This window comes from Melopsittacus undulatus, chromosome 16 (genome assembly GCF_012275295.1).
Source record: "Melopsittacus undulatus isolate bMelUnd1 chromosome 16, bMelUnd1.mat.Z, whole genome shotgun sequence".
Taxonomy (NCBI): Eukaryota; Metazoa; Chordata; class Aves; order Psittaciformes; family Psittaculidae; genus Melopsittacus; species Melopsittacus undulatus.
In genome coordinates, this window is record NC_047542.1 from 3,178,781 (window position 1) to 3,206,248 (window position 27,468).

General features: G+C 59.1%; 3 protein-coding genes across 11 annotated transcripts in view; all 3 read left to right on the top strand.

Moving 5' to 3' along the window:
- The window catches only part of PLEKHA6 (pleckstrin homology domain containing A6), a 45,686-nt gene extending 27,635 nt beyond the window's left edge, over window positions 1-18,051 (top strand). For 4 of the 9 annotated variants that reach the window (XM_034069979.1, XM_034069982.1, XM_034069986.1 and 1 more), the window contains 20 exons: window positions 676-776; window positions 2,555-2,730; window positions 2,866-3,354; window positions 3,904-4,414; window positions 5,114-5,200; window positions 9,064-9,132; window positions 9,298-9,378; window positions 10,028-10,177; window positions 10,375-10,470; window positions 10,761-10,872; window positions 10,984-11,123; window positions 11,584-11,733; window positions 12,654-12,759; window positions 12,859-12,968; window positions 13,372-13,554; window positions 13,655-13,819; window positions 14,359-14,492; window positions 14,619-14,761; window positions 15,575-15,695; window positions 16,156-18,051. In XM_034069979.1, the coding sequence (XP_033925870.1) occupies window positions 676-776; window positions 2,555-2,730; window positions 2,866-3,354; window positions 3,904-4,414; window positions 5,114-5,200; window positions 9,064-9,132; window positions 9,298-9,378; window positions 10,028-10,177; window positions 10,375-10,470; window positions 10,761-10,872; window positions 10,984-11,123; window positions 11,584-11,733; window positions 12,654-12,759; window positions 12,859-12,968; window positions 13,372-13,554; window positions 13,655-13,819; window positions 14,359-14,492; window positions 14,619-14,761; window positions 15,575-15,687 (3,116 nt within the window). In that variant the 3' untranslated portion in view covers window positions 15,688-15,695; window positions 16,156-18,051. Of the gene's footprint in view, window positions 1-675; window positions 777-812; window positions 1,842-2,554; window positions 2,731-2,865; window positions 3,355-3,903; window positions 4,415-5,113; window positions 5,201-9,063; window positions 9,133-9,297; window positions 9,379-10,027; window positions 10,178-10,374; window positions 10,471-10,760; window positions 10,873-10,983; window positions 11,124-11,583; window positions 11,734-12,653; window positions 12,760-12,858; window positions 12,969-13,371; window positions 13,555-13,654; window positions 13,820-14,358; window positions 14,493-14,618; window positions 14,762-15,574; window positions 15,696-16,155 lie in introns of those variants that run through there. The other 5 variants (XM_034069981.1, XM_034069984.1, XM_034069987.1 and 2 more) reach the window with 4 other exon arrangements.
- A 674-nt stretch (window positions 18,052-18,725) lies between these two features.
- On the top strand, window positions 18,726-19,910 carry GOLT1A (golgi transport 1A). The gene is made up of 5 exons (XM_005143184.2): window positions 18,726-18,750; window positions 19,131-19,222; window positions 19,337-19,515; window positions 19,608-19,671; window positions 19,787-19,910. The coding sequence occupies exons 1-5, from the start codon at window positions 18,726-18,728 to the stop codon at window positions 19,823-19,825; spliced, it is 399 nt and encodes a 132-aa protein (XP_005143241.2). The 3' UTR covers window positions 19,826-19,910.
- A 3,496-nt stretch (window positions 19,911-23,406) lies between these two features.
- Window positions 23,407-27,468, top strand: REN (renin). The gene is made up of 9 exons (XM_034069872.1): window positions 23,407-23,507; window positions 23,958-24,114; window positions 24,230-24,353; window positions 24,592-24,710; window positions 24,851-25,047; window positions 26,012-26,134; window positions 26,687-26,831; window positions 26,945-27,043; window positions 27,307-27,468. Exons 1-9 carry the CDS (start codon window positions 23,407-23,409, stop codon window positions 27,466-27,468), a joined length of 1,227 nt encoding a protein of 408 aa, XP_033925763.1.

Consider the following 27,468-nt stretch of genomic DNA (forward strand, 5'->3'; position numbering starts at 1 on the left):
AAGGGGCTGCAGGAAACCTGGAGAGGGGCTTGGGACAAGGGCCTGTAGGGACAGGCCAAGGGGAATGGCTTGAACCTGCCAGAGGGGAGACTGAGCTGAGCTCTTAGGCAGAAGCTGTTCCCTGGGAGGGTGCTGAGGCGCTGGCACAGGGTGCCCAGAGAAGCTGTGGCTGCCCCATCCCTGGCAGTGCTCAAGGCCAGGTTGGACACAGGGGCTTGGAGCAGCTGCTCCAGTGGAAGGGGTCCCTGCATGGAGCTGGAGGAGCTTTGAGGTCCCTTTAACCCAAACCATTCCATGGTTCTGTTACCAGGCCCCGTGTGGGCAAAGGGATCTGGAGGGCTCAGCCCAATGGGGAGCAGTGCCCATGCCCAGCACCCCTTTGTGCCGGTGTTTGCCACACTGGGGACCAGACGGGTTAAAGCAGGCGCCTTCCCTGGCTCCCTGTCAGCTCAGCCCTGGCAGTTCAGTGAAGAGGAGGGTGAGCATGAATAATTGAGCAGCCTGTTGTGCGAGAGCCACGGCAGCAACAGGCAGGCAGTGCTTTCCCACAGGTGTTCCCTGCCTGTGTGCAGCAGCAATGGGTCTGTGCCCCCCCAGCAGCTTGTGGGGTTCTGCCGTGGGGTGGACGGGGCCCCCATCCCCTCCATGTGTGTAACCCCTGCCTTTGCCCCCCAGACGAGAAGGAGGAGAGCATCCTGGGCAGCATCCCCCTCCTCAGCTTCCGCGTGGCAGCCGTGCAGCCCTCAGACAACATCAGCAGGAAGCACACGTTCAAGGTCAGCGCTGGGCTGTGCTGGGGCTTGCAGGGGATGGGGGTGATGCTCACAGGGGCCACATTGCTCCTCTTCTTGCTTGGTGGTGGGGCATGGGGCAAGCTGGGGAGAGGGTGACTGCAGTAACCCCAGCGGAACCCTGGGTGCTGTGTGGCTGTGCCTTGTGATGGGGAAACTGAGGCACGCGGGGGGCAAGAGCATCACCTCCTGGGCCTGAGCTGTACCTGGAAGCTGGGTGCTCACCAGTGATGCTCTCACCTCTGTCCTGCCCCACTTCCCCTTCCACATCCTGCTGCCAGCCGGCCTGGCCCCGCTCTGGAGGCAGACACAGGGAGGTGGCCCCAGCTCTTTTAGCCCTCTTTGAGAAGGAAAAGGGAAGTTTAATTGCAAAGGAATAGCCCCTAATGAGTCTCTTCCCATCTTCCTGTGCTCCTGTGGGTGTTGGAGAGGAAGCAGAGAGCAGCTGCTGCAGCACCCATCCCTCAGAGCAGGGTCTGAGCTTCTGTGTACCTTCAGCATCACTGTGCACCTTCCCCAGCACGACTGGTGCCCATGGTCATGGGTGATGCTTGTTGATGGGTCCGTGCATGGGCTGGCTTGTGCTCATGTATAGTAGTGCAAAAACCTTCCTGCCCCCATAGGGGGGTGCAGAGAGAGGGCCCTGGAGGTGCCAAAATGTGTCTCCTTGCCTGAAAGTCAGCTCGGATGGGGCTTGGAGCAGCCAGGTCTAGTGAAACGTGTCCGTGCTTGGGACTGGATGAGCTTTAAGGTCCCTTCCAATCCAAATCATTCTCTGACCCTATGACATTGGTAGGGAAAGGGCCCTAAAAAGCTGCTACCCACGAGGCACGTTCCTGCCTCTCCATCTGCACAGGAGGGTTTGGGATGGTTGTGCCCAGAGGAGGGTCCCGATGGCCAGGGGAGGTCGGTGCCGCAGCACCCCCCATGCTGCAGCCTGACCCCATGTCTGTGTTTCCTCCTCCTCCTCCTCTCTCCGCGGGTGAGGATCCCCGGACAGGAGGTCCCTCTTCGGCCTGTCCACCACGGCAGCACCCAACCATCACCTAGGTAGTACCTTTGTGTTCCTGATGCATGCGGAGGGCGAGGGACCGCAGGCTGCTGCATGCTCCGCTCGCACTAATCCAGGGGGGAATCGCTTTGGACTGGGGCTCTGCTCCGGCTGCAGAGAGGCTGCATGCTCTGGGGAAGGTGGAACCCAAGGGATGTGTTTATCACACCCCTTTTGAGTGTTAGTGTGTTCTTCTAAGGGACTGAGCTCCTGAAAGTGGTCAGGGGCAAAACCTCCTTCTGCCTCCTTCTCCTTCCTCCCTTCCCTTTCCAGAAGGGGAAGGTGGAAGGTTTGATCAGGCCTTAAACAGTCAGAACTGCCTTCCAGCACCTTCCAGGTGCAGGGTGGGCAGTGACATCCTGGACTGAAAGCAAACCTTTTTCCCCCAAAACTGTTGTTTGGGGGCCAAGAATCCACCTTCCCCCTAACCCTGCATGTCTGATGATGCTCTCACTGGGACATGGACCCTTCACCCACCCTGAAGGGACATGCTCAGTGCTGGGGTGCAGCAACCTCTTGGCTATTCCCAAAGGATCCCAGCCCCAAGGGATCCCCTGTGAGGAGATGAGGGCTGCTGCTGGCTCTTCCTCCCATGTGGTGCCACTGAGGATGCACGTGGCTTGGGCAGGGGGTAGGACCATGGCTTCTGCAGAGCAGGACAGTGCAGGGGTGGAAATGGGGCTCTCACCCTCCTGTCTGTGTCTCTCTGCAGGTGACAGTGTGCTGGGTGGAGGAGATGCCGGCGAGTAACGGGCAGTCCCTGTCTCCCCAGGCCGAGCACGCTGGCATCCGGACATACTTCTTCAGCGCCGAGAACACGGAGGAGCAGGAATCCTGGATCCAAGCCATGGGCGAAGCCGCCCGGGTGCAGATCCCCCCGACACAGAGGTCAGCACACATCACCTCCCCATTGTCCCTGTCCCTGGTACCCCAGTGATGGAGCCGAGGAGCATGAATGGAGAATTGAGGGAGGGACAGGATGCACAGGGGGGGTAACGCTCTCTCCTGTCTTGGCACCCGCAGACACGAGAAGCCAGACTCTGAGAACATCCCCCCCAGCAAACACCACCACCACCATCACCACCACAACACCTCCCACCGCGAGCACCCCAAAGCCGACCCCGACACCAAGACCCGGGGCGAAGGCGACGGCCGCGGCTCGGAGAAGATGGAGAAGAAGCCGGAAAGGATGGAGAGCAAGAAGGAGCCCTTGGCCAAAGCCAACGGCATCGCGGGGCCGGAGATGCCCTCGGAGCCAGGCAGCCCTTACCCCGAAGGGCCGCGGGTGCCGGCGGAGCGGCCGCCGCAGCCCAATGGCTGGTTGTACCCGTCCCCCAGCCGCCCTGGCAGCACTGCCTTCCCCCCCGGTGATGGGGACAGCTCTGCCCCACGCCGCAGCATCGCTCCCCGCACCAACCATGAGAAGCTGGCACAGCGCAAGAGCTCCATGACGCAGCTGCAGCAATGGGTGAACTCACGCCGTGGGGCTGTGCCCCCCGAGGAGCTGAGGAGGTGAGGGCAGAGCATGGGGGGGTCCTGGTCCTTCTGTCCTTGGGGATGCTCTGAGGATGGGTTTCCCTTTCCCATCTGTTTTCTGAGCTCTGCTCTGGTCAGGAAATGTCCCTTCTGGGCTGGCCCCATGGACAGGTTTGAGCTGGGGGGGACACCCCCAAAAAGACAAGTAAAGAAGATTTTGGAGGGGATGTCATCGTGGGGTCTCTGTGGAGGGATGCCAGGAGTGGAGGCCACCATAGGGTCCCTGGATAAGGGATGCTACCATAGGGTCCCTGGATAAGGGATGCTACCACAGGCTCCCTGGGAGGAAGGGATGCTGCCACAGGGTCCATGGGAAGAGGTATGATAGGAGGGATGCCAAAACAGGGTCCCTGGGAGGAGGGATGCTACCACAGGGTCCCTAAGAGGAAGGATGCCAGCCAGCTTTACAGGTGCTGGTATCAGAGCTCCCCTCTCTAAAGCAGTTCTTGCCCACTGGGACCCCCATCTTCAAAGCAAGGAGCCTGACACCAGCCTGTCTCTCACCTCTCTCCTTCCCTTCTCCAGCCCCACCAGGTTTTACCCCATGTCTCGCCGGGTACCCGACTACTATTCCCCCTACTCACCCCAGTACCCTGAGGACTACCAGTACTATCCCCCCGGCGTGCGCCCCGACAGCATCTGCTCCATGCCAGCCTATGAGCGAGTGAGCCCACCCTGGGCACTGGAGGACAAGCGCCATTCCTTCCGCAACGGGGGCACCTACCAGCTCCGTGACTGGAAGGAGCATCCCGGCTTCGGGCGCCAGGATGTCCCTCTGTGGCTGCCGGCACCCGGGAGGCAGCCGACCTACCTGGATGAGGTGGATGCAGCCTCGGGCTCACTGCGGCGCATGTCCCTGCAGCCCCGGTCCCACTCCGTGCCCCGCTCCCCCAGCCAGGGCTCCTATGCCCGGGCACGGGTTTACTCCCCGGTGCGCTCGCCCAGTGCCCGCTTTGAGCGGCTGCCGCCCCGGGGAGAGGAGGTTTATGCTGACCCCACCACCTTCATGATGAGGAGATCCATCAGTTCTCCAAAGGTAAGTGCCCGTCGGTGCTCGGGATGTGTGGGGTTGGAGGCGGAGCCTTGCTGGGGATGTGAGGGCAGGGATGCTGCAGTACCACTTGTCCTCTCTGCAGGCAGAACAGGGGAAATGGGAAGTTCAGGTTGGGTATAAGGAGTTCTTTACTGTGAGGGTGGTGAGGCACTGGAATGGGTTGCCCAAGGAAGCTGGGAATGCTCCATCCCTGGCAGTGTTCAAGGCCAGGTTGGATGGAGTCTTGGCTGATGTGGTTTAGTGTGAGGTGTTCCTGCCCATGGCAGGGGGGTTGGAACTGGATGATCTTAATGTCCTTTCCAACCCAAACCATTCCATGATTCTATGCACTGCATTCCTCAAAATGCCACCAAGTCATAGAATCATCGAATGGTTTGGTTTGGAAAGGACCTTGTGATCATCTGGTTCCAACCACCCTTGAAGCATGGCTTTAGGTGTCCCCTTGGCATCCTGCATCCAGGCTGTGGTTGTTCCCTCCTGGCTGCTCCTGTGAGCCTAATGGGATGCCCAAGGCCACCACGAGTGATGCACTCCCAAGGAGGGAGCTCTGGTGTCCCTGTCTCACTACTCTGTGCCCCAAAGCCAGGCCTGGTCCTGCTACAGGGCTGGGGTCTGCCTTTGCCTTTGCTTTGTGACCCCTCACACACCTCTCTGGTTTGGGGGGGTCTCCTCTCTCCTCAGTATGACTATCTGGGGGACAGGCGGCCGGTTCCTGTGGGAATGTACCCGTACCACTACCCAGCATCACCCACCATCCACGACAAGATGGTACGTACGGTGCTGGGGCTGAGGAACTGGGACCAGGGGGCTCAGGGTCCCTCGGGGTTGTGGGGCTGGCTTGGGGGGTCCTGGCTCGGGTGGCTGAGGAGGAATCGCTCTGCTCCAGGCTGTGGGCAGGTGGGGACCACAGGTCCTTCTGCTGTTGTCTCTGCTCCCTCCCTGCCATACCCAAAGGAAATCCTTATGGAAAGGCCCCGGCTCCTACCCTGCATCCCCCAGGTCATGGAGAATCCCTGTATCCCCTGCGCTGCTGGGCCAGGGTGGTCCCTGGCTGATGCTGGTGTACACCCTGCACCTCTCCCCTCTTCATTCCTCAATTCTGGATACAGCTGCTGCTTTGCGTTGTGTTTTCCCATTGGAACTGATGGGGTGAGACCAGAATGTCCCCCCCAGCAGATCACAGTCCCAAAGCCATGGGGCAGGACAGGTTGTAGGAGGAGGGAGAAGGATGAGTTGCCATAAGCCACCCATGCTGCCATCCATCCTCACTAGCCAGAGCCACAGGGAAAGGGCCATGCGGGAGGAGAGCGGGTCTCCTGCAGGGCCCATCTGCAGGGACACTTCTCACTTCCCTGGCCAGGAGGTCTCCGCATCTCCGTAGCCTTCACCTAACCGCTTTGCTTCTTCTTTTATATGTTCTGTGTGTTGTTTCTTGCCGCGTGCCTGCTGGCTCCTGGTAGGATGAACTTTTAGACCTTCAGTTGCAAAGAAACCTAGAGTATTTGGACCAGCAGGTAGGCAGAGCTGGCTGCGAGCCTCACGCTGCTTACGTCCCCGTGTGCCCTGTCCCCAGCGGCATCCCCCTCCCTCCCAGCTCAGCATCTCTTCCCCTAACATCCATCCTCACCCTTCTTGGCATTAAAGCAGCACAAGTTGTCTTTGGTTTGCTTCTTCCATCCCTCCCGTCTGTAGGGTTTGCTCATGGCTTGGTGGAAAATCCCCTTGATGGTGTCTCCTGTGTGGGGTGCTGGAGCCCATGAGGGGTTTGGGGGCAGGTTCCGACATGAATGTGGGGAGTACAGAGGGAGGCAGCTGGCTCTGAAGCCCTCCCTGCACCATGCAGGACACCAGTGCACGCTGCTGGATGCTGTGTTCTGGGGACAGGCTGGCCTCATTCCCCAAGGCCAGGCTGGACACAGGGGCTTGGAGCAGCTGCTCCAGTGGAAGGGGTCCCTGTCTGTGGCAGTGGTTGGAGCTGGAGGAGCTTTAAGGTCCCTTCAACCCAAACCATTCTGTGGTTCTGTGATTCCTCCTCAAATGTGAGAGGTTTGATGCAGTTTGGGTGTGAGACACTCGCTGGGACCGATACCAGAGCAGCAGCTCTCTGGTTTGTGCATGCCAGGGGGTGTTTGGATGAAAGCTGTGAACTGACTTCATCCCAGGAAGCAGGGATGGGAGCAAATCCAGCTGGGGATTGCTGGGGTGGGAGCTGCAGGCACCGGATGAAGTCGAAAGCTGCGGATAGGAGCCATCAGCAGAGCTGCCTGCAAACACTGCTGGCACTAAGGGAGCTGCTCCAGAGACAATCCCATTAGTCTGCAAATCCCTGTCGGTGTGGTAATCACTGGGATCTGTGTCTGCTGTGGAGCAGAGCCAGGGGCAGGCAGGAGCACTCGTCGCAATGAAAGCGCTCTGGTTGGGTTGCAGCAGCAAGGCTGGCTCTCCACGGCTCTTTAAACCACTCCTGATAAAGGCTTTGCATCTCCTCCTCCTCTCCCACTGACCTCTGGGGGCACTGATTTGGAGTGATGCTGTCAAGTAGCTCTTTACAAACAGCTCGCTGCTTTGGTTCCTCTCTCCTTGCTTGTCAAGTGATGGGGATGCTGCTCAGCAGCACCCACCTTGCTGACCAGTTGAGGGTTTGGTCCCTGACCTTAAACACCCATCACCAGGACCTCGAGGGTCCTACCCATGGGGTGCGAGGGGCTTCAGTCACTGCAGGCAAAGGCAGTGATGCAGCTCCATTGTGCAGCACCGAGGGATGCTGCGGCCACAGCTCATCTGCGCTTCAAGTGGGATCATGACATCCCTGAGCACATGGCACGGAGCTGTTTGTCAGTGCAGGAGCAGGGCCCGTCTGTCTGTCTGTGTGTTGGGACCACGCTGCACTGCAGGTCTGGTGTCTCTGTGCAAGCCTCTGTGTGTGTGTGTGCAGTTTGCTGCTGCCCAGCTCAGAGCTGTGCGGCTTTATCTGTGTTTTCCCTTCAACAACACTTTCAGGGCATGCAACCAAGCCCAGATGTTCTGCAGTGCCCAGAAGGGAGCAGCAGCAACCGTGGGGCAGCCACCATCATGTGGCTGAGGCTCTGGGGCATCTCTTGGAGGTGGCATCTTGCCCTGAGGGCTCCCAAACTGAGCTCCTCTCTGCTCCGACAGCACCGGGCGCATCCCTGCTGACCTCTCATCTTTCCTTCCCTGTCTGCCGCAGATGAGCGAGAGCGAAACCCTCATCAGTATGGTGAACAGGATGGTGGAGACCTCCTCCCCTAGGGCTCAGCTCTACATGCAAGTAAGGCTCCGGCCACCGGGCCGTGCATGGCAGCCACACGGCCACGCTCCATCCCCGAGGTCACCTCCTGCCATTCCCACTCATGCAGGCTCCAGCATCCATGTGGCTGCGGTACATCATGCTCTTGGGGTACCTGCTGGTCCATCACAGGCTTTGCTAATCCATCCATGAGCCATTGAAAGCTGGTAAATCCTTGTGCTAAGAGCACAAGGTGGGGATGCAGCAGTCCTGAACTCTCATCCTCGTTTGGACTTGGGTGCTGCACTGGCCCTCAGTTTGTTGTTGTGTGTGGATAGGGCAGGAAGAGGTGGGATGACTTAAAAACAGGAATCCAAAGCTCTTAAACCAAAGCTATGACTCCCATAGCAGGGAGAGGAAACAACCTTTCACCTGCTGAGGCTCTGGCTCATTGTATCCCCCAGCCTGGTGAGGGCTGCAGGGATCTCCCTGCTGATGCTGGGCTGCAGGTCCAAGTGCAGGAAGGTTGGGAACACTTGGGAAGGTGTCTCTGGGTTGCTGCAGTCTGCAGCTCGTGATGCTGCCAGCCCCATGGGGCCCCACTGTGCTGCTCAGAGCATCTCCTAGGTGGGTGACTGGGGAAATTGCCTGTTTCCATCTGCTGTGCACAGGGATGTGCTGGAGGGTGAAGCTGGAGATGCTGAGGAGCTCTGGCTGGCCCAGATCCCTGCCTGGAGGCAGCAGATCCCAATCCACCAGGCTCTGCCTCCAGCCCCACTCGGCATTTCCCAGGTTCAGGTCTATTTGCATCATCCTGTAGCTTGGCTCTGAAGCAGCATCTTGCTTTCTAGCAATAATAATCCCCTTCCTTCTACCTTAATGCCTTTCATCTCGAGATCTTGGAGGCATTTAATTGTTGAGGTCCCATTAGTAATTTAGATTTCCAGGAAAGGCAAATGACTCACAGGGAAGCTGGATGGTAAACAGGCCCCGGTGCAGCTGCTGGTTTATTGGTGTTCGTACTCTGCGAGGTGGGATTACAGCTTCACCTCTCTGCCTTTGTTTCCCTGCCTCTGGAATGGTGGCGTGTACACACAGGCAGTTCATGGGTCATGAGGCATCTCTAACTCGACTCTTGGCATCCCATGGGTAGGTTGTCTCTGGCTAATTCCCATTGCTCACTCAGCTGATGGGTTGGGAAGGGGGAGGGAGGTTGTGTCTTCATCCGAGCATCCCGGCTGGCTCCAGCACCGACATCCTGCACTGCCTGCAGCACCCGCTGCCTCCCGACGGATGCCTCCAGACTCGGCTCCCTGTTCTGTCCCTGCCCACAGGGATGGGGAAGCAGGGCTGGAAGCTGCCTCACCCCACTCTCTTCTTGCAGGTGACCCCTTTCCCGGAGGCCTACAGGGAGACAGTGCACACCTACAAGATCAGCGAGCAAGACACCGATGTAAGAGCAAACATCCATCCTGTGCATCCCCTTCTTCACCCCATGCTTTGGCCCCTGTCTGCTCTCCTTATAGAGATGCATCCTGGCTGAGCACATCCATTGCCATGGATGCGTCCGACAATCAGGCTCTCATCCTCTCCTTCCTTTCTCTTTCCCTCCTGGCAGAAGCTGCTGGGGAAGCTCTGTGAGCAGAACAAGGTGCTGCGGGAGCAGGAGAGGCTGGTGCAGCAGCTCCGAGCAGAGAAGGTATGTGATGGGCAGCTCATAGTGCTGCCGGGTATGGACCTGGCTGCACGGGGATGGATGTGCCCTGCTGGCACCTTCATGGTAAGGAAGCAACGTGTCCTGGTCACCTGGGGACAGAACAGTTGGGATGTTTCTGAGCTGGGGGACATCACAGAATCCCAGCCTGGTTTGTGTTGGAAGGCACCTTAAAGCTCCTTCAGCTCCATGCAGGGACCCCTTCCACTGGAGCAGCTGCTCCAAGCCCCTGTGTCCAACCTGGCCTTGAGCACTGCCAGGGATGGGGCAGCCACAGCTTCTCTGGGCACCCTGTGCCAGCGCCTCAGCACCCTCACAGGGGACAGCTTCTGCCTAAGAGCTCAGCTCAGTCTCCCCTCGGGCAGGTTCAAGCCATTCCCCTTGGCCTGTCCCTACATCCCTTGTCCCAAGCCCCTCTCCAGGTTCCCTGCAGCCTCTTTAGGCACTGGAGCAGCTCTAAAGTCTCTCCTATGGAGCCAGGTTGAGAGAGCTGGGCTTGTTCAGCCTGTGCCCAATGCCCTGGCCATGCCACAGTCCTGGCCTCCCTGTGTGTTAGTGCTCTGTTGAGGACAGGACCTGTAGCTTCTGCACCAGCCAGGCTCTGAGAGCTGCATCTCCTGTCTATTCCCCAAAGGAGAGCCTGGAGAGTGCCCTGATGGGGACGCACCAGGAGCTGGAGATGTTCGGTAGCCAACCTGCCTACCCGGAGAAGCTGCTCCACAAGAAGGAATCACTCCAGAACCAGCTCATCAATATCCGTGTGGAGCTGTCTCAGGCCAGCACGGTAACAGGCTCCTCCTCTGCTCCATCTCTGCATGTCCCCTGCCCTCCACCATCCCTTTCCTCCTCCTTCCCTGCTTGGGGGGTTCTGTTGGGTGCAACATCCTCCTGCTTTCCCGGGTGCTCCCACTCTCAGGGCTGCTGCCATCCATGGGATAATCCAGCCCAAACCCTCCCACCAACCAATCTTCCCCCTTCCAGGCCCTGGCAAACAGCACTGCTGAGTATGAGAGCCTGGAGAGCGAGGTGTCCACCCTGCACGATGACCTCTGGGAGCAGCTCAACCTGGACATCCAAGTGAGTGGTCCCCACACCATCCCCATGGAGGTGGAAGCCTCCTGCTTCCTTCCACTCTCTGCTCCCCACAAGGAGCCAATGTGTAAGCAGCTGCTCCATGCTCAGCCCTTGGTGTTCTGCTTTGGCCAGGGGGGCTGAGGAACCTCTGGGTGCCATTGGGGGGCTGGGGTTAGTGCTCCTCATGCTGCTGGTGAGCAGAACTATGGCTGTGCCTGCACCCGTGGGTCCCATGGCCTGGGGGTCTGACAGCATCAGGACCCTCTCTGCCCATTGCCCTTTCTCCCCTGCAGAACGAGATGCTGAACCGGCAGATCCAGAAGGAGATCTGGCGGATCCAGGATGTGATGGAGGGGCTGAGGAAGAACAACCCATCCCGTGGCACGGACACGGCCAAGCACAGAGGTGAGCAGGCTCCATCCCTTGCACAGCCCAAACCCCCAGTGCCATGAGCAGATGGCAGCATCCACTGGGGCACATGGATGCCCTGATGGATGCCCTGTTTCTCCTCTGCAGTGGCCATGGGCCCCTCAGGAACGTTCAGCTCCAACAGCCCTGCCAGCCCCCTGAGCTCCGCCAGCCTCACCAGCCCCCTCAGCCCCTTCTCCCTTGTCTCTGGCTCCCAGGGATCACCCACCAAGCCAGGACCGGGTGAGGTGAGTGAGAGAGGATGGCCCAAGGCAGCCCTCGGGTCCCGAGCCCTTGCTCCCAAAGGATGTGCAGGCACCAGGCAGAGCCTGTGTCTGTGTTTCCTTATGGCTCTGCCTGGGGACACCGTTTTGGCCACATGCATGGGCTGTGGTGTCCCCAGGACCAGCTCCTGCTGCCACCACAGTCCCTTTTCACTGCCCTTGCCCGGGGTTTGGCACCTTCTCACCTTCCTCCATGTGAAGTTTAAGGTGGAATTTGGGGAATTTGGGCCACGTGGGGGCTGCCGGCCCCATGCTCAGGAGCAGGAGATGGGAAGCACGGACCTGCCTGCACAGGGAGCACAGAGCCACAGGAGCTGCTCTCCCTCCTCCGCTCATTGCTTCGCTGGGTGTTATCTGGATCTTTAACTCTCTTCCTCCCCGGCTCTCTCTTCTCTGCTCTCACTCCCGCTCCGCTCCACCCCAGGAACCAGGCCCGCCTCGACCTCCCCTCCCCAAGTCCTACGTGCCCCTGGAGTCTCCTCCGAGCATCCCTCCGCTCCCCAGCGAGAGCCGGCTCTGGCCCTATCCCACCTCCCCGTCCTGGCAGCAAGGCGGCGAGGCCAAGAGGGGACAGGTACCGAAACCTCTGCAGAGCAGCGGCCGCATCCTCTTCCTTCCCGAGACATCGGGGCTGGGATGAGGCAGGCGATGGGGACGTCCCCTCCTGCCCCGCAGGGAGGCAGGGGCAGTGTGGAGGTGACAGTTGGCATGGGGATTGCAGCATGTGGCTGGTACCTGCCCTCTCCAAGGGGAGCAATGGGCAATGGCCCTCCTGTCCCTGCCAGGTCCCCTGCACTCACTGTGCTTGCTCAGGACAGGGACTGGCTCCTCCTGGGGGTAGCCCCTGGCATCATCCCCTCTGCTTTCCTCACCTCTTTCACTGTCCTTCCATGGCTCCCCATCAGGCTCTGTCAATGGGGGTGACCCCCCCCCCCCAACTCCTGCCCACCCAGGGCAAACATGGATCTAGGGATTCCTAGCATCAGGATGCATGCACACAGGGACTGGCACCACAAAGCAGTGGCTGTGCTGTGTTGGGAATGGTTCTGGACCTGACCATGGGTGTAGGGGCACCTCCAGCAGGCATGGGGTATCCCAGTCCTGGCTGCATGCTGGTCTGTGGGGTGTAAGGGGTGTTGGGATGCATCATACCCTCGCAGAGCACAGGGTGGTTGAGGGGGGCACACTGCGCTCCTTGGCCTGGTGCTGGACCCTCCATCACATTGGTGTTGATGCCTGAGCTCTGGGCAGGACTTTCCTATGGGATGCAAGCAGGGAAGGACCCCAGACCTGGCCTTTTGCTCGCTCTCTGCTGCTGCATGGTGCCAAATCCTGCCCCTGTGAGACCACATCCCCTCTGGAGGGCATGGATCTCGCTCATGTCTGTGTGTCCATCCGCTCCTCGGGGCTGCAGGTCACCGCATCCCTGTGGAAGCAGCAGCTCTGTCCCCAGGCAGGACAGGGGCTCACAGGGGACCCGTTTCCCTCCTGCAGCCCAAGCCAAGCTTCGAGCAGAGCAAGAAGGATGCTCAGCGACCAGCACCCCCCGGTCCCCAGGCCGAGGGGCTGCGGCAGGAGCAGGAAGCAGCTCTCAACAAGGGTACGGCATTGGGAATGGCACATCCCCACTCCCACCCCGTGTCCTGCTGGGCCCCTGCCCATGGTCCGGGGGGGGTTCAGCCTGGTGTTTGCTCTGCAGTGGGCATCGTGCCCCCCAGGACCAAGTCTCCAGCAGAGGAGGAGGTGGTGCCAGCGGCTGGAGTGCCACGGAGGAGCAGTGGTGCCATGGCCAATGGGCTCGGCTCCAAGGTAGGGCTCGTGGCCAGGGGCTGGGGCTGGGTGGGGGGGTGGGACAGCAAAGGGGGGCTCTATTGCAGTCATGGAGCCTGTTACTGTGGTTTAGATGGAGCTGAGGAACAACTCCATCCCCAAAGGATGCTCGGGCATTGGAACAGGCTGCCCAGGGCAGGGCTGCAGCCCCTCAGTGCCATGGGTCAGTGGTGGCCTTAGCACTGCTGGGGAAGGGTTGGACTGGATGGGTTTAAAGGTGTTTTCCAACCTGGTTGATTCCATGGCTCCACATCTCCCTGTCCATCTCCTCGAGACCCTCACGCTCTGTTTCAGCACCTTCCCCTCCCCTGGGCGCAGCAGCCGGTTGCAGGGGGGGTTATGGATGGGGATAAGTGACCATGGGGCTGGGGCTCCCCGACAGGAGAGACCCAAGAGCGCTGTGTTCGCCAACGAGACGAAGGTGAAGATGAGTGTGGAGGAGCAGATCGACCGCATGAAGCGGCACCAGAGCGGCTCCATGAAGGAGAAGCGCCGCAGCCTGCAGCTCCCGGGCACCCAGCAGCCCGAGCCCCCCAGCACGAAGGCACCCGCTTCATATAAAGTGGTGAGTCCCTGCACCGAGCACCTCATGCAGCCAAGGGGACCCCGGGGCTGGGGAAGGGGACACGGTGGCATCCTGGGGTGCTCAGTGGGGTCCCTTGCAGGTGCGCCGGCACCGCAGCATCCATGAGGTGGACATCTCTGACCTGGAGGCAGCGCTGCGGGCTGATGACCCCAGTAAGGTCTATGAGACACCCCAGGAGGAGATTGCCCGTCTGCGCAAGATGGAGCTGGAGCCACAGCACTATGATGTGGACATCAACAAGGAGGTGAGGAGGGGCTGTCCTGGGGAGCCTCAGCCTGGCCATGGGCATCCCTTGCTCCAAGGTTTGGAATGGTTTGGGTTGAAGGGACCTTAAAGCTCCTCCAGCTCCATGCAGGGACCCCTTCCACTGGAGCAGCTGCTCCAAGCCCCTGTGTCCAACCTGGCCTTGAGCACTGCCAGGGATGGGGCAGCCACAGCTGCTCTGGGCACCCTGTGCCAGCGCCTCAGCACCCTCCCAGGGAACAGCTTCTGCCTCAGAGCTCAGCTCAGTCTCCCCTCTCTTGGGCAGGTTCAAGCCATTCCCCTTGGCCTGTCCCTACAGGCCCTTGTCCCAAGCCCCTCTCCAGGTTTCCTGCAGCCCCTTTAGGCACTGGAAGACTGTTTAAGGTCTCCCATAGATCATCCCTATAGTGTCAATCCATCCTGTGCTGGTCAGGGTCTGCTGGTGCCTTGCCAGGGGCTGTTGCCTGTTGGGTCCTGGGAGCTGGGGTCAGTGCGGACACAGGTCCCCAGTGCCCAGCTCATCCCTGCCACTATCCCCAGCTCTCCACACCGGACAAAGTGCTCATCCCTGAGCGGTACGTGGAGCTGGAGCCAGACATGCCCCTCAGCCCCGAGGAGATGAAGGAGAAGCAGAAGAAGGTGGAAAGGATCAAAACCCTCATTGCCAAATCCAGGTGAGGCTGCTGTGCCCGTGCCCACATCACCCTGGGGCACCCTCCTGCACCCCCTTCCTTGGCCGTCCCCATGGGGTCTGTCCCATTGGGTGCACACACGGGTGCTGATGCCGGTGCTGTGTGCAGCCTGCAGAACGTCGTCCCCCTGGGCGAGGGGGAGCAGGACACTCCCCAGGACCCCGAGACCCAACTGCAGGAGCAGGAGAAGAGGATCGAGATCTCCTGTGCCCTGGCTGCCGAGGCCTCGCGCCGGGGACGCATGCTCTCGGGTAAGAGCCGGGCAGGAATGGGGGCTGGAGCATGTCATGGATGCAGGACTGGGGTATGGGCTGCAGCAGGCAGCGGGAGCAAGGGGCAGTGTGGGCAGGGGACCAGGCTGCATCCATCCTGGAGCAGTGGGAGAGCCAGCCTGGGGATGCTGGCAGTGCTACCCCTGCAGCAGTGCTGAGCATGGGAGGATGGAGCAGCCACTTTGGCTGGGCACAGGTTTCAGCACCAGGCTTCAACACTGGACAGGTTGCAGAATGGGGCTCCTGGCCATACAGCATGTGGTGGCAGCATATCCAACCCAATGTGGTGACACCATATCCAATCCAGTGTGGTGACACCATATCCAATCCAATGTGGTGACACCATATCCAATCCAGTGTGGTGGCAGCATATCCAACCCAATGTGGTGACACCATATCCAATCCAGTATGGTGACACTATATCCAACCCAGTATGGTGACACCATATTCAACCCAATGTGGTGACACCATATCCGACCCAGTGTGGTGACACCATATCCAACCCAGTGTGGTGACACCATATCCAACCCAGTGTGGTGACACCATATCCACCCCAGTGTGGTGACACCGTATCTAACCCCGTATGGTGACACACGGTGCCTTGTCCATGAGGAGCCCTGCAGGGAGCTCACGTGCGCGCTGCGCCCGGGCGCTGCTGTGGCTGTGTCCCCCATCCCCGCTCGCTTCCCCCCTTCCTCTCCATTCCCCATTGACCTCTCTCTGGTCTCCTCCATCCCTGCCTGCCCCTGGTGCCTCTGTTCTTCACCCCCTTCTCCCGTCTCTCGTTTCCAGCTCAATGCACCACCCCCAGCCCCCCAACCTCCCCAGCCTCCCCGGCTCCACCGACCAACCCCCTCTCGTCCGAACCCCACGGCGCCGACAACAGCCATTCTATGCGTATCTGAGCCATGAAGTAAGCACCGATTCTCTCCTCTCGCATCCCATCCTCTCTCCATCCCTGGGGGTGAAGGGTGGGGGGTCCCTCTCCTGCTCCCCATGTCCATCCATCGCTGCTTGCTCCGGCTAACGTTTCCCAAGCCACGTCAGCCCCGTCTCCTCTCATGGACCAAGTGCAAGTGTCCCCCGAGGTGAAGCCCCTGGGCTGGGTCAGAGACCCCAGCATGGGCAGGGGGGGCTCAGCCTGTCCATGCACGGTGCCAAAGGGGGGGCTCGCGCCCAGGTTCTGGGGTACTCCCACCCTGGCACATCCCTGTTGGTGGCTGCAAAGTGGGGGTCACAGCATCCCCCTGCTTGCTTGGAGCTGGGGGCATAGACCCAAATCTGCGCTAGGTTCTCCTCTGAGCAGGGGAGGAGAGGGGTCTATGGGGTGGGCACCCCACACATAGCTCAGCCTCACTGTTCTCTCCCTCCAGCTCAAGCCCTGGCTGCTGCCGGCACCATCAAGTTCCATGGGGCCACATTTTAGCCCCCGACACGACACCAAATCTCTCGCCATCGTCTTCAATTCTCCTGGACCCCCCTTTCCCTCCCATGGATGGCGAGTGGGAAGATGCATCACCGACAGCACCGGCTGCTCTGCCCTGTCCTGGAGGAGACGTGTGGGGTTTTGGGGGTGTCCACTGCAGAGTGTGGTCCCCAATGAGCCCCTGCGCTGCCATCCACGGTGTCCTGGGTGTCAGGCTTGTGTGGATGCCCAAGCAGGAGCATCTGCTGTGCCGCTGAGCATGGGACTCCCCATGCTGATGTGTTGGTCTCCCAAAGGTCTATGGAAGGGTTCTCCTGCATGGAGACCGGCCAGCGCCCACCATGGATGGTGCTTCCACCATACACTGGACATGGATGCTCCGTCTCTGCTCCTTGGGCACATCTTCCCATCCCTGTGCTCTGAACTTGCTTTTAGCATCCATCCAGCTGGGAGACAGACTCATGCTGGCTCCGCAGGAGGATTAAGGAGCTGTATCAGGAACAGGATGGATGGAGGTGGGACTGGGAATGACACGGAGGTGCCTGGGGGAGCACTGTGCTTGGGCTCAGGGGGTAAGGGGCTGCCTGGGGCACTGGTGCACCGCTGGCACGGAGCAGAAGGTCTGGGCAGGGATGGGGATGTTGCATGGGAATGGGAGGTGTGAGATGGGACAGGGATGCCACAGGCTCAGCAGGGATCCCTCTGTGGTGGATGGGATGGTGCGGGAAGGAGAAGGGGCTTGGGGCCAGGCAGTTTCTCTGTTGCAACCCTATTTGGCACCAGGTCCTATCCCAAGACCTGGCCATTGCGCTCCAGAGCCTTCAACTTGTCTGGGTTCCCTGTAGCAAGTTTCCCCTTTTCTTTAGCTTTCTGGAGGGAGGGAGGGAACAAAGGCTGGTTCTGCCTGGAAAAGGGGAATTCCACACCCGGTCGTGTGTATGGCAGGGCTGGCACAGGCAAGGCGGATGGTGTGAGGAGCTGGAAACCCTCCATCCTGCAGCTCTTTCCTTTCTGGCCTGATTCTGACCCCATCCCCCTGCATCCCCATCACCCCCATCTTAGCAATACCGGTAGGATCCCAGGAGCCCCAAATCCCGCTCCGCTCCCGAGCTTCCCGCAGCCCTCTTAGCTCATAAAGCTGGCCCTTTATTTTGCTATTACATGCCTTAATATATGTTTTATGGAAATTATACATTTATAATATATATCTATATTTGGGTTTCTCTTCTGTTCGGGAGGTACTGTGCTGTGCTGAGCTCTGTCTCTGCAGGGTGGTTGGCACCAGCCCTGCCCATGAGTTCCAAAAGCAGATTCTTTGCCAATTTATCAGAGATGGGGGGGAAACAAACAAAAAAAAGTATTTAAAAATATCTATTTTTTTCTGCTTTTATTAAAAGCAAATTTATTTAAAAATAAAGTATAAAGAGACTGTAAGTTTGAAGAGATGATGCATTTATTGCCCTGGTCAGGGTGGGCTCCCCAGCTTGTGTAACCAGGGCAGACCCCCTTACACAGGCTGTGGGGACACCACTGGGGACCACGCATGGTGCATGGCTGCATCCCAGCTCCATCAGGGAGCTGAGAGGGCTCGCAGCCCCATAGGCATCAATTCCCACCTCCGAGGACCGGAGAGGATGAGGATGCATCCGAGCCTTCCCCAAGGCCCTGCCCTGGTGTGGAACCCCCGTGGTTGTCATTTGGGGTTTGTTTTGTTGTTTTGTTTGTCAGAAAACTCGATTCTTAGTTTTATTTTGGTTATTATTTTTCATAACACTTCATATACCAGTGACTTGTAACCGAGAAAGGATTTGCATCGGGAGGAAATCTATTTATGCACTGGGGAGGGAGGGAGGGAGACGTTTGTTTTCAGGGGGTTTTGCTAGTGTTAGAGAAATAAAAGTATCTAAGAAACAAGAAGGTGTCGGAGTCTTTCATCTGGAGCTGACCTCAGGTAACAATATTAGCATAGAGTCATGGAATGGTTTGGGTTGGAGGGACCTTAAAGCTCCTCCAGCTCCAACCCCTTCCACTGGAGCAGCTGCTCCAAGCCCCTGTGTCCAACCTGGCCTTGAGCACTGCCAGGGATGGGGCAGCCACAGCTTCTCTGGGCACCCTGTGCCAGCGCCTCAGCACCCTCACAGGGAACAGCTTCTGCCTAAGAGCTCAGCTCAGTCTCCCCTTGGGCAGGTTCAAGCCATTCCCCTTGGCCTGTCCCTACAGGCCCTTGTCCCAAGCCCCTCTCCAGGTTTCCTGCAGCCCCTTTAGGCACTGGGAGCTGCTTATCCTCTGGTTTCAGGGATTGCTCTAAGCACATCCAAGGAGGATGCTCAGGGAGCACAGGACCAGCACTGGTGCTCACCCCACAGCGATGCCCAAGCACCACATCCCGCTCCGGATGTGCCACAGGCAGTTCCAGGCTGTTAATGATTTCCAGGATGACGTGGGGACTAAAGGCCTTTCCAAGGGTCACTGCCATAGGAGGGCACATAGAAGCTGGGGCCCAGCCCCATTGCCAAGATGGTGTCTCTGACTGACTTCCAACGTAAGCAGATGGGGGTGGCTGTGTCCTGGAGGTTGATACCCATTCCTGTGGGATCAGGGCACGGTTTTGAGATGCTGGCTGGGGTGGTTGGGGCAGGGAGAAGGGACAATGGCAAGTCCGGTTGGGGGGATGCAGTGGGAGCATGGCTGGGATGTGGGGACCAGTGTGTAAGGACCAGCACTGGGGTCCTGCAGAGCAGGGTTTGTCCCCATCATCTGCTCAAGGTCTGCATCGGGAGCAGCCACCTTGGCTCATCCAGAGAGCACTCCCAGCCTCTCCAAAGCGCATTCCTGGAGGGAATGGGCCAGCAGGTGCTGAAGAGCACCCCCAAGGTGGGACCTGAGCTGTGAGCTCCAGCCTCAGGCCTCCACCCCACACAGGGATCGGCGTGGGACTGGTCGGCTTTGGGATCTTCTTTGTCCTTTTTGGGGTGCTCCTGTACTTTGACTCAGTGCTGCTGGCCTTTGGGAACGTGAGTACAATGGGACTGGGGCTCCCAATCCCACCCCACAGCGGGCGCAGATGCCCAAGATGGAGCAAAGGTTTGGGCTGGGTTTCCCTGACCCACTCCCCTTCATCCTCCCAGATCCTCTTCCTCTCTGGCTTGGTCTTCATCATCGGCTTCAGGAGAACCTTCACCTTCTTCTTCCAGCGGCCGAAGCTGAAGGGCACCAGCTTCTTCCTTGGGGGGGTCACCATTGTCCTCATGCGGTGGCCAGTCCTGGGCATGATGCTGGAGGCTTATGGCTTCATCACCCTCTTCAGGTCCGTGCCATGCACCCAACCATGGTGGGCTGTGGGCTGGGAGCTCCTCGTGCCCTGCAGTGCCTCTTAACAGAGCCTTTGGTTTGATACAGGAGCTTCTTCCCTGTGGCCTTTGGGTTCTTTGGCTCCCTGGTGAACATCCCGGTGCTGAGCAAGGTGAGGGGCGCTGGGCATGGTTCCCATGGGCTGATGTGACTCCATGGCTGCAGGTGGCACAGCACCACCATGGCCATCACTGGAGGTGGCTGCTCAGGCTCTGCCCCTGTTGCAGCTCTTGCAGAAGGTGGGGGACAGCAGCTCCATGGTGTGACCTGTAGGAAGGATCCAGTCCCTGGAAACGGGATGGAGCAAGGCCTGGCTCCAGCAATCCCATCGTGAGCTGTTGCCTCTCTCAGCCCCAGGACCATGGGCACTGCCTGGAGCCACCCTGCGATGGGGATGGTGCCTCAGGAGCAGCTCCTGAGGAGGCTCCAGCACCAGAGGCTGTTCCGGATGGGCTCTGGGAATAGTCTGTGTTATTTTATGCCTTTTTGCCTTCCCTTGTTGAAAGACTCCATTAAAACATGTGTGTGAGACCAATGACTGGAGGTGGCACATGGATCTTCTGGCTGGCATGGCTGGAAAAGGCACAGGGACTTTCCCATCAGCATGGCTGGAGACGGCACAGGGACCTTCCCATGGCTACCAATGGATGTGGCACATGGACCTTCCCATGCATATGATTGGCACAGGGACCTTTCATGAGCCCCATACAGCTCAGGCAGCCCTGCTTGCACTGGCACTGCCTTCCCATGGATCCCATGGGAATGTGGGCTGTGGACGGGGGGGTTGGGAAAACACCCATTAAACCACATTAACCTGCTATGACCTGATCCAAGGAGGATAAATCATCCTGGTCCCATTCAGTGACCAAGCAAAAGCAAATGACGTGGGGTTATGAATTCATTGAGCTGCTGGGCTGGGAGAGTTACGGTGCTGGGATCTCCAAGTGTTATGGACCAGGACTTATGTTTCCCATAGACCTGTTTCCTGTGGGATGAGGCCAGGATGGAGCAGAGCCGGGATGAGCATCCCTTGGTGCAAGAGGCCGGCTGCTCACAGGGAGAGCATCACAGCAGGCAGGGACCTGAGCACAGCACAGAGCAATCCCAGCTCCACATCAGATGATTCCAAAGGAGCTGGTTTGTTCCTGCTCTCCCCCCTGGAGACAGGTTGGAGAGCTCAGTGGGTCTGTGCGATCAGACACAAGCAGAGTGGATGTGAGCCAGGTTCCTCTGAGCACCTGGGAAGCTGGGTGCAAAGAGGAGTTTAATTAAACCAAGGCAATCACATCAAAGCTGGTCCCTGTGTGGATGCCCCTCTTAACTGGCAGGAATTAATTAAGGAGCTGGAGTTAAACCAGTTTCCTCCCGATGGAACTGGTGGCTCTGCCTGTGGCACCTCACAGCTCCTGCAGCACGTCTGAACCAGGGCAAAGCAGAGCTGGGATCTGCTCTGGCTGCTCAGCTGGGATGGGAGAACTCATCTGGGCTCCTAAAGCCAGCCCCAGCAGCCAGGATGAGGCCTGGGTGGATGAGCAGGTATGAATCAGGGCAGCCCCTCCTTGAGCTGGGAATGGCTGTGCTGTATCCATAGGTCTGGCTTAGGGGAAGCTGCAGCTGGGTTTGGGGTCTCTGCCTTTGCTTTGAGTGCAGATTGCAGCAGAAGGCTCTGGAGAAGGGTGAAAGGCATCAGCCTGGCTGTGAGCAGGGGGAAGGTGGAGTTGGGTTCAGCTCCACTGGTATCAGGGACAGCTTTGGTGATAAAGCAGAAGGGTTGGGGTTGGAACTGGATGATCTTAAGGTCCTTTCCAACCCTAACTATTCTATGAGTCTATGATTTGGAGCAGAGCAAGAGCTGCTTGTTGAGGAGGGATGGGAGAGGAAGCATGTGCCTGGATATAACAGGGGTAAGTGAGGGCTGCAGCATCCCTAAAGCCCCTCTGTCATTCCTGTCTTGGTTTCACCCCACCTGAAACCTTGTACTTGGGTTGCAGAGCAACTGCATGATCTTGGTTCACCCTGCTGGGAAAATCAAGCCAGGCTGGAACATTATGGAATGGTTTGGGTTGAAGGGACCTTAAAGCTCCTCCAGCTCCAACCCCTGCCACAGGCAGGGACCCCTTCCACTGGAGCAGCTGCTCCAAGCCCCTGTGTCCAACCTGGCCTTGAGCACTGCCAGGGATGGGGCAGCCACAGCTTCTCTGGGCACCCTGTGCCAGCGCCTCAGCACCCTCCCAGGGAACAGCTTCTGCCTAAGAGCTCAGCTCAGTCTCCCCTCTCTTGGGCAGGTTCAAGCCATTCCCCTTGGCCTGTCCCTGCATCCCTTGTCCCAAGCCCCTCTCCAGGTTTCCTGCAGCCCCTTCAGGCACTGGAGCTGTTCTCCCTTTGGGAATGATGCTCAGCTCAGCAGGCAGAGCCCATGGGATGCCCGGGAAGTGGATTTATGTTTGTGGCTCCCCACCACGTTCTAGCTCCTGACCCCTGCACCTCACTGCAACCTGTGCCAGGGCAGGAGGGTCCCCTGAGTGACGCAGCACCAGGACCCAGCGTGGGAAAGGACGTCAAGGCCGGACGGAGCGGGGCTGCAATCCATGGGGCAGAGCCTGCCGGGGTCAGCATTCCCTGGCTCCACAGCCAGAATCCCATGGGGAAAGGAGATGTTCAAGCCCCGGTTTTGGGGTGCAGTTTTCTATAGCTTGTGGGGTGTCCTCTTCAACCCCAGCACTATCCCAAGGGTGACAGCAGCGCCTTAAACCCTATCCTCAGCAGGAGCACCCTGTGTTTGTGTAACTGGGGTTTGAGGCAGGGGCAAGTCACCAGCTTCCTTCCAGGAACGTTTTTATTGCCCTTGCAGTCATTTCCCACTGAGGCTCCCTGAGGTCAAGCACTGGGCTGGGAGCCACAGGGCCTGATCCAGCACCCACCGCCCTGCGCTGCCGCATGCGAACAGGGCACCAGTGATGTGCCTGGTACAAGGAGCTCCTCTGAGCAGCGTCTCCCTTCCAAATCACAGGGCAGGGCTGGGCACAGCAGCTCAGGCACCCAGAGCCACACTGGGCTCCTCTGCACCCTGCTTGTGCAGGATGGAGAGTGGGGAAAGGGCCTGTGATGTGCCTGGCCAGGCTGCGGACACTTGGATGGGGCTTGGAGCAGCTGCTCCAGTGGAAGGGGTCCCTGCCCATGGCAGGGATTGGAACTGGATGAGCTTTAAGGTCCCTTCCAACCCATTCCATGATGATTCTATGAGCTGTGATGAGTTTAGCTGTTCTCTTCCCCAGGCTCTGCATTAAGGCAACCTCAGGGGGCAGGTCCCCACCCCGTGTTCTCAGAGCAGCCCCATAAGGGCAGGGGGGTCTGGTAGGCTTGCCACTGGTGTCTGCATGGCCAAGGGGGGCTGTGGCTGAGGGCTCTTTGCTGTTCCCAACCCAGAGCTTTGGGGAAAGCCCCATTCCTCTGGAACATGGAGCTCAGGGACATCTCCTTGGCCACCATCAGCACCTGCATCAGCATCACCCACCAGCTCCCTTATTTGACACTAGAGCCACTAGTGCCCTGATGCATCAGTGATGACTGAGCACTGATGTGTACCAGTGCTATTAACTACAAGGAGCGTGGATTTGCAGCTCCCGAGTATTCCCAGCTCCCTTTGCCAGGCACAGGGCTATCCTGACCAGGCCACCCTCCACAGGGACTGTCACCATCAGCACCCAGCCATGGGTTCCCCAGCCCTCCCCCGGCCAGCAGGGAGGGGAAACCCACACGGATGCAGAAACCCGGCTATAAAAGCATCCTCCCCGTTGGGATGGGACAGAGCTGCTGGCACAGGAGGTGGCTGCCCAGGCAGAGCGCGATGCCGGCAGGACACAGCAGGAGGCTGCAGCAGTATCTGGTGGTCCTGGCCGTGACCTGGGGTGCCACCATCTTCCCCCCAACAGCCCAGGCTTTGCAGAGGTACCAGGCGTGTGTGTTGCACAGCGTGCCGGGTCCCTCTGTCTCCCCTTGCTTCTGGGTGCTGAGGACCAAAGGGTTCTCCTGCTGCATCCGTGCTGGGAAAACCCTTCCTCCTTTTCTGCTCTAGCATCCCTGCTCTTCCTCACTCCTCTTCCTCTCTCCAGCTGAGCACCGCATGCGTTGCCAGCATCCCTGTCTCCCAAACCACCAAGGAGGCCAAGAAGAAGGGATGGGCTCGCAAAGCGAACAAGCCAAGCCTGCGGCTGGGAGATGCTCGGGTGCATCCCCCCGTGGGGCCGGGAGCTCACCGGGGCCGCGCTGGCAGCCCCACGGTGCTGCGGGGAGCTGCTGCCATCTAGAGCCGCCCGGCTGGATCGGTTGGAGCGGTGGGGTGGGAAGGGCCGGGATGTGGGGATGCTCGCGGACCGCCGGCCGTGTCCTGCCCCACAGGATCGCGCTGCGGAGGATGCCGTCCATCCGGCAGACGCTGCAGGAGATGGGGGTGAAGGTGTCCGAGGTCTTCCCCGAGCTGAGGCACAGCAGGAGCGGCAGCGCGGCCGGTCCCAAGAACGGGACGGCTCCCACCCTGCTCACCAACTACCTGGATGTGAGTCCCACCCCCTGCCCCCGCAGGGTGTTTGCTGCTGGGGCTCGGGGCTGCGTGAGCCTTCCCCCGTCCTGAGCTGGGTCCTCAGCGATGCTTCACCTTGTGTCCCTTCCAGACGCAGTATTTTGGTGAGATCAGCATCGGGACCCCTGCACAGACCTTCAAGGTGGTTTTTGACACGGGCTCAGCCAACCTCTGGGTGCCGTCCTACAAGTGCTCCCCCCTCTACAGCGCCTGCAGTGAGTACAGGGGCTCGGGGGCGATCCCTGCAGCTCAGTGAAGGGGGGAACCTCCTTCCATCCCCAGAGATCCCAGCCCAGAGTGGATCTCCCCTTGCACAGGGGGTCTCTGTTGCTGTCTGGTCCCTTGGCGCTGGGGCAGGGGGGTTCATCACCCCACAGAGGGTGGGGGAACAGCGCTGGTGCTGCCATCACCCCCTCCATCGCTTTCTATGGTGCTCTTTCTCCTTCTGCCCAGTTTCCCACAGCCGCTACGACTCCTCCAAGTCCCGGACGTACATAGCCAACGGCACAGGCTTTGCTATCAGCTATGGAACAGGGAGTGTCAAAGGCTTCCTCAGCCAGGACGTTGTTATGGTGAGCATGTCCCCTCAGCAAGGAGATGCTCACACACGGCTCTGCTCCCCTATATAACATCCCTGATTACCCAAGAGTGAGGAGGCTCTTTGGGGTATTGGCCTCCTGTGCCACCACGAGAACAATCCTGCCCTTCCCAGGTATCAGACATCCCCATCATCCAGGTCTTTGCTGAGGCCACGGTGCTGCCTGCCTTCCCCTTCATCTTCGCCAGGTTCGATGGGGTCCTGGGGATGGGCTACCCCAGCCAGGCCATCGATGGCATCACCCCTGTCTTCGACCGGATCCTTTCCCAGCAGATCCTCAAGGAGGACGTGTTCTCAGTCTACTACAGCCGGTGGGTCTTGTGGGGAGCAGGGGGGAGTGGGATTTTGCAGGGCATGGGCATTGCAACCATGGGTTTGCATCTCGGGACTGGGATAACATTATAGCTGGGGCTGCAGGGTCTGGGGTGGGATGGAGGACACGAGCAAAGGGAGGGTACCTCGAGGGGCTGGGCTGGAATGAGGCAGCACAAGAGGCAGATCCATGTGGATGCTTCTCTGGAGCAGCTGCTCCACACTCATTTGTCACTGTCAGATTCAATGTCATCAGCTCTGCTGGAGGAGCTGGAGCAATAACAACCAGGATGGATTTAGTGTCTCACCTTTAGGAAGAATGAAACCCCCCAAAATCTGCTGCAGAAACACCTGCATCAGCAACCAAACCTTTCATTTCTTGCCCCAAACTGTTGTGTCCCAGCATCCCCCCCTCCCAGCAGCACCAGCCCCTGCAGGAGCAGTGGGAGGGCTGGTCCTGGCACGGGTACCAGGGACAACCAGACCCACAACCCCATGCTTAGAGCAGGCTCAGTAGCTCTTTACCTCTACTAAAGGTGGATCCATCAATAGCAAACAAAGCCTAATGATGCTGGCTGCAACTGCAGCCTCGGTTGGGTGCTGCACCCCAGTGATGCAGCCACCCTCGGATCACAGCCTTATGGAGCATCCCTCTCTTTGCAGAGCTTCCAAGTAAGAAGATGAAAAGCATGAGCACTCTTGGGACAGCACCCACTAACAGTCCCATTCCTGCTGAACCCACGGGTCCATAGGAGCTTGCACACTGCAGGAGCCAGCTCTGACCTGCTCCGAGACCTCAAGCATGTGGCACCCCCTCTCCTCGCACCCCTATGAACTAACTCGGGGCTCCTCCTGCTCCAGCTTGCTCTCCACCACTGTTCTCCGGGTCAGGCTGGTCCCTTCTCCCTGTGGTTTGGGGAGCAGCAGCCAAAGGGAATCACTTCCCTGCACTTTGCATCCTAGGAATGCTGCCCTGAAACCTGGAGGTGAAATCATCCTCGGAGGCACTGACCCAGCCTACTACACTGGGGACTTCCACTACCTGAATGTCAGCAAGAGCGGCTACTGGCAGATCAGCATGAAGGGGTGAGCATAGGGAATGCCTTTGCACAGCACCGGGCCGCATCCTGCAATGGGCTGGGAAAGGCCCCCTGGATGCTGGGGAAGGTGATCCATGTGGATGTGTTTTCCTAGTGGATGCTTTTCCCTCTGGAGGGGAGCGGGGTTGGTTCCTCCAGCTCCCAGCTGCATCTCAGTGCTCAGCCAGGAGCTGGGGAATGCCGAGGGGGTGGCACCTTGGACTGATCCCATTTGGAAGCTGCAGCCGGAGAGTTTAACCCCCATTAGTGCTGCAGGAGGAGTGTGAGGCACTGAAACAATTCTGCTTTGTTGAATCCAACCCAATGAAAGCCACTCGTGATGAAGCTGAGCTCCACATCTGAGAAGCTTGAAGGGAGGATTCCCAGTGCCCCTGGAGGCTGTACTTTGGGAGCAGCATGTGCTCTGCCTGCCAGCATTCCCTGGACAAAGATGGGGCACATCCACCCGTGGTCCTGGCAACCAAGCTGTGGTCACCAGGGGAGGCTCAGGATCACCATGGGAAGTTCACGGTTGCTCCTTTCCCCTTTCTTGCTCCAGGGTGTCTGTGGGGGCTGAAATGCTGTTCTGCAAGGATGGCTGCTCAGCTGCTGTTGACACGGGAGCATCCTACATCACCGGCCCTGCTGGCCCCATCTCTGTGCTGATGAAAGCCATTGGGGCAGCCGAAATGGCTGAAGGAGGAGTGAGTATCCCCCTAACACCCCATTCCATATCCCCACTGCCTGTACCTTCAGCTGCCTGTGCCCCAGCCCATCCCAAGCCCATCCCATGAGCTCGGCACTGTCTCCTCTGCAGTACGTGGTGGGTTGTGACCAAGTCCCTCAGCTGCCCAACATCTCCTTCCACCTGGGTGGGAAGGTCTTCGGGCTCAGCGGCTCAGCCTACATCCTTCGGGTAAGCTGCATCCCTCTGTGTGTAGCAGAGCTGCACCCTCCTGGCTCCCCTCAAGGTGAACCCCAGGATGATGCTGCTTGGTTTCCCCCACACCAACTTGTCGCTGCTTCCTTGGGTGGTTTCAGGGAGATCTGGGGTGACACAGGCAGGGATTCTCCTTCCTGGAGGAAGGAATGTCGAGGCCAGGCAGAGGCGGTTGAGCTGGGGACCACAGAGATCTCCTTCCAGGTACCTCCATCACTGTGTGGGTCTCCTCTTTGCAGCAATCCCAGTATGGGGAGGACATCTGCGTGGTGGCTTTCTCAGGGCTGGACATCCCACCCCCGGCTGGTCCTCTCTGGATCCTGGGTGCCAGCTTCATTGGGCACTATTACACCAAGTTCGACCGGCGCAACAACCGCATCGGCTTTGCCACAGCTCGCTGA